Source organism: Alosa sapidissima, chromosome 21 (genome assembly GCF_018492685.1).
Source record: "Alosa sapidissima isolate fAloSap1 chromosome 21, fAloSap1.pri, whole genome shotgun sequence".
Taxonomy (NCBI): Eukaryota; Metazoa; Chordata; class Actinopteri; order Clupeiformes; family Clupeidae; genus Alosa; species Alosa sapidissima.
Window position 1 is genome coordinate 27,368,353 of NC_055977.1, and position 12,866 is coordinate 27,381,218.

The 12,866-nt window shown below is 45.7% G+C and overlaps 1 protein-coding gene across 1 annotated transcript in view; it reads right to left on the reverse strand.

Moving 5' to 3' along the window:
* Nucleotides 1-421: 421 nt before the first annotated feature.
* Nucleotides 422-12,866, reverse strand: part of LOC121695609 (cAMP-dependent protein kinase inhibitor beta-like) — a 32,797-nt gene continuing 20,352 nt past the window's right edge. Inside the window, exons 2-3 of the mRNA XM_042076612.1 lie at nt 1,651-1,801; nt 422-768 (exon numbers count right to left, since the gene is read on the reverse strand). Of these exons, the coding sequence (XP_041932546.1) occupies nt 686-768; nt 1,651-1,792 (225 nt within the window). The 5' untranslated portion in view covers nt 1,793-1,801 and the 3' untranslated portion in view covers nt 422-685. The remainder of the gene's footprint in view (nt 769-1,650; nt 1,802-12,866) is intronic.

A 12,866-nucleotide genomic window follows, 5' to 3' on the forward strand; every position in this document is an offset into this window, starting at 1 on the left:
AAGGCCAGACGTACACTACTGCAATGAAGCTCCATGCTCTAAAGAGGAATCCTGCCCCTTAAGCAAACATGATAGTCCCAATATAACACACTGGTGTCTTCCTACACACGCACAGTACAAACATATTCAAGGCAATGACCATCCGTCTGGATCAGGTGAGTCTAAATCCTCCATTGAAAATTCCGGCACAAAGAAAATGTCCCACTGATAAAATGTACTGTTTACAATTTACCAGCATCTAATCATCACCAGAAGTCCACTTCTGTTTTCCTGTTTATTTGGAAAACAATGACCAAGGTCCAAGGTCAGTTCCACTTGCTTAAGGTGTGTGTTTGTATATGTATGTATGTGTGGGTGGGTGTGTGAATTTGTGTGTGAGTGAACTCACCCACCACATACAAACACACGTAAAAACTCATAGACATGTTTACACACACACACACACACACACACACACACACACACACACACACACACACACACACACACAGGCATGTGTTCCTCTACAGTCAAGTGTCAGGTGGTCACACCGCTGGTGACCCCACAGTTCACTCCCAGCAGCTCAGCTAGTGGGGCATCTGTTGCACCCCTCCTCTTCCCCCCTCCATTCTCCCTCTTCCACCCTCTCCTGCCCCCTAGTGAAGAGAAGTCCGACAGCGCCCCCTGGTGGTGGGGAAGGGGGGTTTTAGGAGCCATCCTTGACCTCGGCACTCTCCGGTGGTGCTGGAGCTTCCTCTGAGGTGGGCGACTGGGCTCCACCTGGACCATCTGAGGAGAACACGGGACAAAGAGAGAGAGAGAGTGAGATGGACACACTGCACAGGTTGATGATTGCGGACATACTGTTTAGTCTTTACATTTGGTCATTACTGGTCATTGTTGGAAGCAAATATCGGGGGGGGGGGGGGGGATAGAGATAAAGAAAGAGATAGAGGTATAGAGAGTGAGTTAAGAGACAGAGAGAGACAGACAGACAGACAGACAGACACAAAGGTAGACAGACAGGGGCTGATACATAGAAAAAGACAGAAAGACAGACAGACAGAGAGGAATAAAGAGAACATATGGAATAAAAAAAGATAGGGCAGACAAAAAGCCCCATGACAAGACACTCTTTGTCCAAGCCTGTATAGAAGCAGATAGACAGAGGCCTGGACAGACATGGATGCACTACAACCAGTGCATTCTGCCAATCAGTCTGACTGACTCTTGAGAGTGCAGGACAGAGGTTTTCAGACTGGACATAACGAGCCAAGCTGGGGGTGGCGGTAGCGATAGAGTAGTGGCTAAGGAGCTGGGCTAGCATGCAAATGGCCTGAAAAGTTGTAGGTTCAATACCCAGCTTGCACCGTTGTGCCCTTGCGCAACTTAACCCAGAGTTGCTCCAGGGACAGTAGCCATTGTAATAACTGACATATGTAAGTTACTTTGGATAAAAGCATGTGCTAAATGAATAAGGTGGGGATCACACTGACCAGCGGCAAGCGGCAGGTTTCCTATTGTTCTGTATGGTTAGGCAGCAGTGGCGTAATGCTAGTCAGTTAAGGCAAACCATTTGTGTTACCATAGGAACGAGATAGAACTTATTATGGTCTGAACGTTGCGTTACGCTTGCCGCTGGCCTAACTGTAAATGGTGAGATGAATGGACCTGTGACGGAGAGTTCAGCCAGCTTGAGGGGCAGGTCAGTGGGGCTGACCCCCGCCGGGGAGCCCAGGATGTCGGGCAGGGCATTGCGCCGCCCCGAGCGGCTTGAGGAGGCAAAGTCCAACGCCGGCTCCACCTCGGTCATCTCAGGGTTCTGGGAGACAGACAGAGAGAAATATGTTCAATGTATGTAGCATATGTACTGTATGTACAAACACATCATTGAAAACACATTAAAATACATTCGTTTTAAGAGTGTACTAGTAAGAAACCTGTGAGATCAGTAGAGAAAGTGAAACCATGATATGAGATATAAGGTAAGAATAGATTAGAGAAAGGGTATAGACATTGGTGATCACCATTCAGAGGTCATTTTAAGCACAGTATGTGTTCCCACTAGGGGGAGCACTTGTAACAAATGCTTGCTTGTTTCATCACCCTTCCTGCCGTGGGATGCTGTGTGTGTGTTCGTGTGTGTGTGTGTGTGTGTGTGTGTGTGTGTGTGTGTGTGTGTGCGCGCGCCCATTTGCGTGTGCTGTTCTGAGTACAGCAGCAGCAGCGTTCCGTGTTTGTTGACAACACATGTCAGGAATATGTTTCCCTCTTCCCTCTCAGTCTCTCACAGCGTTTGTTTACCCCATAACTGCAGACCTCACGCTAAATGACCTCAGCCTCAGTGAGACATACCTGTGAGACTGAATCTGACAGTGGCACATTGTGAGAAGCAAACACTTATAGTCACTTATAACACTTATAACCAAATAGTCTACCAAATAGTCGCTCTCTTTATATATATATATATATATATATATATATATATATATATATATAATATATATATATATATATATATACACATGTATAGCAGAATCCACATAAGAAGAACACAATGGTTAGTGGTGGTGGTGTTTGTCTGTCGTCATGGCAACTGGATGCAGGTTAAGTGACTGATGGATGTTCAACAATGATGTCAACCTCCATGTGCACACACACACACACACACACACCACATGTAAAAAATGCACACTTCTCTCACATTCTTCTACCTATATCAACACTGCCACTCACAAGACACATGTTAACACAGCAATTCAATTAAAGAACACAGATACAAATATAGCATGCACACACATGCACACACTTGAATGGACAGACTATAGGTATCTGTATATAGCTGAGAAACACAGTTTAACTCGAATGAACCTACCAAATAGTTGCTCTAAAAATGCAGCTTACACTGACATACACACACACACACACAGACACACACAAAGCTGCTGTTTCTATGGTAACAGGAGGAAAATCACCTCTGGCAGACAAACATTTGAGTCTAGCTCTATTCTCTCCCTCTGTCTCTCTCACTCCCTCTCTTTCTCACTGTCTCTCCTCCCTCCTCTTGTTCCCTGTCTCCCTTTCTCTCTCCCTCATGTGATTCTCTTTTCAACCCCTTTCTCTTTCTCTCACTCCCCTTCTCGCTCCCCCCTCCCTCAACCCCTTTCTTTCTTTCTCTCTCTCTCTCTCTCTCTTTCTCTCACATCTCCCTTCCTGCCTCTCGGTGCTGTTAAAATAATCTGCCTCTCTGCTGGAACCTCTCATCATCTGCAGCCAGCTACAGCTCTCCCTCTGAAAGCTGCTTATTTGCACTGAGCCGCCCCTGAGAGCAACGCCTCATCTGGGCCAGAACCAGGCCAGCGCAGGGCCTGGTGTGGCCCGAGTATGTTCAAATGAGAGCCACACTCTTGCACCTGTTCTCATTACCACAAGGACCACAGCACATACTGTCTGCCAAACAGGGATGGGAGACAAGCAAGCACTAATTAAATGTAAGTAGTGCACAATAAAAGTTTTTCCTTACACACACACACACACACACACACACACACACACACACCTTTGAAACTGTCAAGGTGAAGCTACAGCCTGGCCATCTGCTCCATCACAGTTGCAGTCAAACCCCTTACCAGGCAGAGTTCAGAGTTATTCGTCAGGTCAGAGGTGTGTGTGTGTTTGGGTGAGTGTGAATGTGTGTGTGTGTGTGTGTGTGTGTGTTTGGTTAAGTGTGAGTGTGTGTGTGTGTGTGAGCGAGAGAGACAAAAAGAGAGAGAAAGAAATGTCAACTAGGGATGGTGTAAACAAGGCCGTAAAGGATATCAACATGATACTTAATAAAGCAGCTTTCAAAGATGACCTCATAAGACAAAAACGGAAGCCTTTAAAAAGGAAAAATACTGAGGAATACTGACAAATGGTTTGATCAAGAATGCAAGACCATCAGAAAAGACCTGAGGAAAATAAAAACATTGCCAACCAAACAGCCCAGCCTTACACATTAATTACAATGAAATTCCAAAAAATATAAACATACAATTCGGAACAAAAAAACTAAATTATAGCCAAAAGAAATTAATTTCTGGGATTTGTGGAACTATTTCAACACAAAGGAACCACAAGCATTACTTATCCAAAATGCCAACATCTGGAGAGCACACTTAGAAGATCTATACAAAGACATATCAATTAACAAAATCAATTCAGATCAACAACCAAAACAACCAAAACCCTCTTGACATTCTGCAGAAATATTTTACAGAGAAAAACTCCAACAAATGCATGTAGAGCAACAAAAGAGCACTACCGGTAGATTTTTTTAATCACCTTAAATCCAGCCTACAAGACACCCTTCATTCTAAAGCCCTCCAAACCCAAGAGCCGAGCCCAGAGAAAAGTCCCCTACATCAGTTGTTGCAGAGACTAACTGACCTGCACCAAACACACTCTGACCAGTCTCACAACAACACTGTTTTCCAAAAAACAATCAGAGTAAACCAAATAATGAAGCAATGTAAAGAAGCCTATTTAGAACATTAGAAAGAGGAAACTAAAAATCAAAGCAGATTAGAAAGTTATCTGGCTCTAAACCGGGAATATAAATGTGCAAAATATCTCTCTACTGTCAGAGATAGAAAACAGAGACCCTAACCAAATGCAGGCTAGGTGACCACAAATTGGAAATTGAAAAAGGAGGACACAAAAAATCATGGCAACCAAAAGAACCGAGAACATGTGTTCACTGCACGACAGGTGAGGTCGAGACAGAGATGCACTTCCTTTTACAATGTAAATCCTTCAATCACATAAGAAGCCTTTTCTTCAGCAAATTCAATTCAAAAATTCCTAATGACATCAAAATTATAGATACTATTAGGAGAAGGAAATGGGACATATCTTGCTGCCCAATATGTATTAACAAGCCACAATCTGAGGAACAGTGAGTGACCTATACAGACAAACAAACACGCTCACACTCACACAAATACTCTATCATATACTGCATTTTATTTTACTTTATTTATTTTATTAATTGCTTTGGCAATATGAGTGACCTTGTCATGCCAACAAAGCATTTTGAATTTGAATTTGAATTTGAACTCGAGACATCGAAATTTAATTTAGACGAAATTTAATTTCGTTTGGCTTGATCACACAATGAAAAGCTCCACAGGTTACTGTACATTTCCTCTCTGCCATCTTCACATTCTCTCTTCTCTAGCTATTTCTTTCTTCCCGCCATCTCATTCACATGACAGGGCTTCTATTTCTGAAAGCTTAAACTCCCTCACTCTACCCTGGGAGGAAATATAGAACTACATCTCAGAAACACCATTGACACCCTCTCATTACACGTTGCTTGTTTATATGAGCATGAGTGCATGTGTGTGTGTGTGTATGTGTGTGTGACAGAGCAAGAGAAAAGGAGAGAACAGGAGCAATAAAGCTATGGATATGCTGATGGCCACAGGTAAGAAATGGCAGGATCATTTGCTTTCAACTCTGGAAGTGTCCACAAAGATTTGTTAACCTTTCTTTTTACCTTCTTCTCCCAAGTCCTCTCTCTCTTTCCCTTCCTCTCTCTTTCCCTTCCTCTCTCTTTCCCTTCCTCTCTCTCTTTCCCTTCCTCTCTCTCTTTCCCTTCCTCTCTCTCTCTTCCTTCCTCTCTCTCTCTCTTCCTTCCTCTCTCTCGCTCCATTCCTTCCTCTCGCTCCATTCCTTCCTCTCTCCCTCTCTCATTTTCTTTGAGCTCTTTTTGTTCTCTTCCTGCTCTCTTCTCCCCTTTCACTTTGATTCCTTTTCTTCTCCTCTCTCTCTCACACACCTTCTTTCCCCTCCATCTCTTTTCTCTCTCTTTCTCTCTCTACTCCCTCCTTCTCTCCCTCCTCTCCCTATCCCCCATGTCGGAGCGCAGTGGCGGTGTGTCAAGGCCCCTCTTTGTCTCAGCTGTCCAGGCCAAGAAGACAGGCTGTAATTAGGCCGTGGCAGCTCTGCAGCTGCTTGCCGTGCGCACGGTGGGTGGCAGACAGCTAGAGGACAAAGGAGGGAGGAAGCAGACGCACACACAGCCTGCCCGCCTGGACCACAATGCACTGGGGCACGGCAGGACAGACCGAGCGACGGGGGGACACAAACTCCATTTGGGTCTGATGATTCTCTTTTTATATTCACCCTCAGTTGGTCCAAAACATACACACACACACACACACACACACACACACACACAAACTAATGCTTTTTAGTTTTGGAGATGATTATGGGTCACAGTTTTCTACTTGTTGTGGATCCAAAGGACATCTCCATAGCAACGAGAGGACACGGCATCCACACTTTAATAAATGTGTAATTGAGGTCAGAGGTGCCTGCGATCATCGTCTCTCCATGACAGCGCTCTAAGTAGATCTGAGGCTCATCTAACGACAGCACCATTGAGACTAATGCTTGGGGAGAGATATGAATGAGAATGAAACCAAGCCCTACTTAACCACACGCGGACATGAATGGCTTCCCATCTGCTGTGAGGGATGGAGCTTTTCCTAGTAAAATGGGTCACTTCTGTTGGGTTAATAGGAACACATTGTCACAGAGACATTTCATCTGCCTTTTTCTGAACAACTGCAAGTTTCCATTTCACTTGTAATGTCAGTTTATTGCATGGCTGTAATCACACAGGCTGGTACAGAGTGGGTCAGACTGATTTCCTGACTTTGAGAGATCAAAGTTAGAGCGTCTCGAGATCTCGAATCATTAATCCAGGAACTGAAGGAACTGTGTATGGCTACAAACAAGTGATAAATACCTATACATATAGCCACAAATTGTGAGAGCAGTTAAAGTTGATAATATTATCTGATAATTTCTGTTGATTACTTTGTTGATTTCAGGTCAAGCTAGACGTACTTATCGTAATTGGATCTATTGCATTGTCATTAAGTTTTATGATTTGAAACATTTTAATCACGGAAGTAGAGATACAAAGACTCACAGTGCCAGTCTTGGCAAATTTATATGACAAGGTTATATGTCCAAAGGTCAAGGTTTATAGTTTCAGTTTCACCTGTGCTGTTGATTTTATATGCTGTCAGTCAGGAAAATTCTAGGATCTTCTATGATAACAGTCTGCAAGAGTGCCACATGACAAAACAATGACAAGTCACTGTAAAATGATGGGAATAAGTACATTCCTGTATCATTAATATACACTGGTCTTTTGTAAACACATTTAACACAAACTCAGTGACTGAGAGGTCTAAACCATCCTCTAAGACCCAGATGATGGTGACACTCTGATTTATGCCTTTGTATGGGCTGGCTGGTGAGTGCAGAGGATTTTCAGCACCATGGACAGCAGAGTGCTGCTGTGTGTTGTTGGGGTTGAACTGTGTTGGGCTGGGCTGGGTTGTGCTGGGTTGTGCTGGGATGGGCTGGGGTGGTGTTGTGCTGGGCTGGGCTGTGTTGTGCTGGGGTGGGGTGGGGTGGTGTTGTGCTGGGCTGGGCTGTGTTGTGCTGGGCTGGGCTGGGCTGGGGTGGGGTGGGGTGGTGTTGAGCTGTACTGGGCTGTGTTGTGCTGTGCTGGGCTGGGCTGGGGTTGAGCTGTACTGGGCTGTGTTGTGCTGGGCTGGGCTGGGGCTGGGCTGGGCTGGGCTGGGCTGGGGTTGTGCTGGGCTGGGGTGGGCTGGGGTTGTGCTGGGCTGGGGTGGGCTGGGGTGGGGTGGGGTGGGGTGGTGTTGTGCTGGGCTGGGCTGGGGTTGAGCTGTACTGGGCTGTGTTGTGCTGGGCTGGGCTGGGCTGGGGTTGTGCTGGGCTGGGCTGGGCTGGGGTTGTGCTGGGCTGGGCTGGGGTTGTGCTGGGCTGGGCTGGGGTTGTGCTGGGCTGTGTTTGGCTGGGTTGGGCTGTGCTACTAGATGGATCTGTGGCTGAGGCTGCACTGCTGCCCTGTCTGTTTGTCTTCCATCAGACACCACAAGGGGGTGAGGAGCAAAAAAAGATACAACTGTGTGTGTGTGTGAGAGAGAGAATGTGTGAGAGAGAGAAAGAGAGGGGAGTGAGAGAGAGAGAGAGTGGAGGGAGAGAGGGTGGGATAGTAAGAGAGAGAGAGAGAGAGAGAGATGTGAGATAGGGAAAGAGATTGTGTGAGGGAAAGCAGATGATGCATGGAGAGAATAGGGGATGTGTGAGGGAATATGTGCTACAGAGAGAGTGTGGTGGAGAAATATGCGCTCTGCGTCTCACATAAGCATGAATGTGTAAATAAGCCCCTCATACCCATATGTGTTCAGCCTCAGTGTAACCCTTCAAGACTATTTTCAGCTCTCTATTCAGTCAGCATACTTACTTCCTACTTCCTGCCTACAGCTACTGTCTTCCAATCTCTTTCTTACTCACCAACTCATGTTACAGCAACTATTTGACGCTTTTTGAGTTGTGTTTCTATTAGTAACTACTTTTGATTCCGTCTTTGAAATGCTCTGGATGATATAGGGTCCCTTGCATGATATATACACACACACACACACTAGCCTTTTTTTTTAGCCATCCAGCCAATGCACCTCATAGTCCTGTAAGTAGTAAATGGATGCATTTATATAGCGCTTTTCTCCTCCGAGCACTTAAAGCGCTGTACAATGTCATTCCTCACATTCACCCAGTCACACACACACTCATACACTGATGGCGGAGGCTGCCATGCAAGGCGCCAACCTGCACGTCGGGATCAGTGTGGGGTTCGGTGTCTTACTTAAGGACACTTCGTTTAGCTGGTTCCCAGGAATGTTGGGGTAAAAGTAACGTGCATCATTGCTCATTGTGCAATTCATCATCATCATCATCACTCATTCCATTGTGCTCTCGCGAGAACTCTTTTAGCAACATTATTTGAATTCAATCAACAAAGTATCTATCTATCTATCTACAGTATCTATCTATCTATCTATCTATCTATCTGTCTATTTCCCAAGAGACAGCCTTTTATGTCTTTGAGGGAGTTTGCTTGCAATAGTTTTAGAGACGAATACTCCATAAAGCTGTTAAATAGCATAACTTATTATAGTTAATCATTTTATTCTATAGGTCTCTCAGCATTATGAATGTACCATTTCATACTCTCTATACATCACCCCATCTCTCTCTCTCTCTATCTCTCTCTCTCTCTCGGCATTGTCCCAGTGTTTCTCCTAAATCAGGTCAGTCTGACTGTGCCCATCATGTCACACTGCACTGTGAGTCACAGCAACAGAGATGAGGTCAGCATATTCAGCGCACACACACACACACACACACACACACACACACACACACACACACACACACACAAACATAAACAAACACGCACACACACACACACATAAACAAATGTGCGCACACTCACAGACATAAACAAACACGCACGCACGCATGCGCGCACGCGCGCACACACACACACACACACACACACACACACACACACACACACACCACCACCACCACCACCACCACCACCACCACCACAACTCTTCAACTTCACACACATCCTCCCCAAAACACACATGACTACCTTACTACCCACAGAGCTGCAAACCAAAATAGGGCTGCACGATTTGGGGAAAATATCTCATTGCGATTTTTCTGACAGATATTGCGATTGTGATTTGCAATATGATTTTTGAATGTCTTGAATTGATTCAGTTCAATATTCAAAATGTTCATATTCATATGTAACTGTGCAGCCCTAAACCAAACCAAACAGCAGCTTCCAGGCTGATCCAGCTCTGCTTCTGCTGCTGGTCTGTCAGCTCTGTGTCACATGTGGACCTGACCTACGCCAGAGTCACAAGTTACCCACCACTCTCTCTGTGTCACATGTGGACCGGACCTAAGCCAGAGTCGCAACCCACCACTCTCTTGGCAGATGGAAAAAAGAACGCTTCAGAAAGAAAAACTCCTACCACGCATTTGTTCCAATCATTCAGTAAACTAATTCTAATTAACACAACACAACTCTACAGTGCAGCCAGGTAGATGCACGAATTAGTGAAATCCTCTGTATATGGGCAAAACCAAATGATGGTAGGAGCTGGAGCTTTCCACCTCAGCTCTGTAGTTGCTACCACTGCCGTCAACGCCAAACAAGACAAGAAACAAAAAAAGAAAATGGCACCTTCCTTTGTCATCTCCCTTTGTGCCAGGGGCCATACTTTAGTGTGAACACATTTAGTAAAAGCTTTTGCACTTCCGACATCTTTGGAGAATTATATAAAGAGACCCTGTGATAGGAGGGAAAACATGGTCTAGGATTACTCCCCTTCCTCTATTTATAGTCTCTAGGATCATGTTCATACGTTGAGCACCTCTCTTCGCTTCCATGGTAACCGCGGTGCTGTACATCACTGGATCACAGCACTGGGGAGCTAACGAGCTGGGGATGGAGGCTCGGATGTGTGAGATTCTTCCAGTGTCGGTCTGTGGCGGTGTGGCGATTTCAGCGGTGGCTGTCTTGAAAGGCCAGTGCTGGACTTTAGGTATATGCAGTGAAGCGATGCTGAGCTGGCAGGGAGACAGATGTGGCTCTTTGAGAGATCACGTGTTGTGACTTTGGGAGGTGCCTGAGACAGGGCGAGGAGATCAGAGGAGACAAGAGGGAGAGTGTGTGTGTGTGTGGAGGGGGGTGGGAGGTGTGTGTGTGTGTGTAGAGGTGATGGGGTGAAGGGGGACAGGCAGGTACACATTTTCCATCAATGCCACACATTTCCTTTCATCCTCACAGACAACTCAACCAATGTCCACTTGGGTGTGGCGCGCACACACACACACACACACACACACACACACACACACACACACACACACACACACACACACACACACACACACACACACACACACAAATAAATCACCATCACCACAAAAGCACAGGAGTATAGATGGGATATAGCCATAACACACATTCATCCACAGGGCCCAAAATAAGCTCATCGCTTCCCTCCTCCCCTGGCTCCTAAATGAGACCCAGGAGAGCGGTAGGACTACGCCTCCCATAATTCACCAGACACAAGCCCAAGACAGCTGTTTGAAACAGAGAGTGTGTAGTGAGTAGTGAGGTAGACAGAGAGAGATACAGACACACAGGGGACACACAGGGGAGTGACAGAGAGGGAGGGAGAGAGAGAGAGAGAGGGAGGAGAGAGAGTGACTGTTAGCTGCTCCAGGATGAGAATTGCAGTGACGGGTTTGTATGACTCTCCTGAGATGCTAGGAAAAGCAGGACGACTGGCTGTGGACCCACCCAACCATGCAGTTGTCTAATCTGCAGCGATGACACATGTGTCAGAAAAGGATTCTTAGTCATCCCCCAAAGCACTGATGTCACTGCCAGAGCAACACATTATTTATTGACTTGGGTCAGTGACAGGGGGCTCTTTTGCTGTTGTGCTGCTGTGTTTTTATTTATTTTTTTGTGGAGGGTGAGTTGTGTTTTGTGGTGGTTGATTTTTTTTTGTGGTTGTTGTGTAGCCCAGTGTTGTGTAGTTGTTGTATAGTTGTTGTGTTGCACAGTTGTGTAGTTGTTGTGTAGCCCAATGTTGTGTTGTTGTGTAGCTGTTGTGTAGCCCAGTGTTGTGTTGTTGTTGTGTAGCCCAGTGTTGTGTTGTTGTTGTGTAGCCCAGTGCTGTGTTGTTGTTGTGTAGTTGTAGTGTAGTTGTTGTGTAGCCCAGTGCTGTGTTCTTGTGTAGTTGTTGTGTAGCCCAGTGCTGTGCAGTTGTTGTGTAGCCCAGTGTTGTGTAGCCCAGTGCTGTGTAGTTGTTGTGTAGCCCAGTGCTGTGCAGTTGTTGTGTAGCCCAGTGCTGTGTAGTTGTTGTGTAGCCCAGTGTTGTGTAGTTGTTGTGTAGCCCAGTACTGTGTAGTTGTAGTGTAGCCCAGTGCTGTGTAGTTGTAGTGTAGCCCAGTACTGTGTAGTTGTTGTGTAGTTGTAGTGTAGTTGTAGTGTAGCCCAGTGCTGTGTAGTTGTAGTGTAGCCCAGTGTTGTGTAGTTGTAGTGTAGCCCAGTGTTGTGTAGTTGTAGTGTAGCCCAGTGCTGTGTAGTTGTAGTGTAGCCCAGTGTTGTGTAGTTGTAGTGTAGCCCAGTGTTGTGTAGTTGTTGTGTAGCCCAGTACTGTGTAGTTGTTGTGTAGTTGTAGTGTAGTTGTAGTGTAGCCCAGTGCTGTGTAGTTGTAGTGTAGCCCAGTGTTGTGTAGTTGTAGTGTAGCCCAGTGCTGTGTAGTTGTAGTGTAGCCCAGTGCTGTGTAGTTGTAGTGTAGCCCAGTGTTGTGTAGTTGTAGTGTAGCCCAGTGTTGTGTAGTTGTTGTGTAGCCCAGTGTTGTGTAGTTGTAGTGTAGCCCAGTGTTGTGTAGTTGTAGTGTGGTGGTCCACGGCGAGCTGCTGCTGTGCTGCTGCTGGAATTCGCTGACCTCACCTCTGTGGGTCTGACTCATGGTGCTGCATTACATGATCGACTCAGGCAGTCTGACCTGATTCAAGGAAAGCACATGGACCAAACTGCCTCTGCCAGCTACACACAAAGACCTTTTCAAACACATTCACCCACATCATATACTGTAGTTACACAGTATTCCATAGTTATGTAAGGGTAAGTACTATTGAATCTCTAGGTCAGTCACAGACAATGACCCTCCCCCCTTTTTTTTTTACCGGTACCAGGTGGCTGTTGTTTGTTATAACATCTAATATCACAGATGTATTCACTTATTCAGTCTATCCCTGTTAATGCTATACAAGCTACACGGCCATTCATTCAAAGGAAAACCTGGCATTTTTTCACACAGATCCCTGTTTCTTGAGGTCACCGAGTAAAAAAAGAAAGAAAAATCCTACCTAGCTCGAGTTGCTGCAGCCAATAGCTAGAGTAGCCAGGCAGCTAC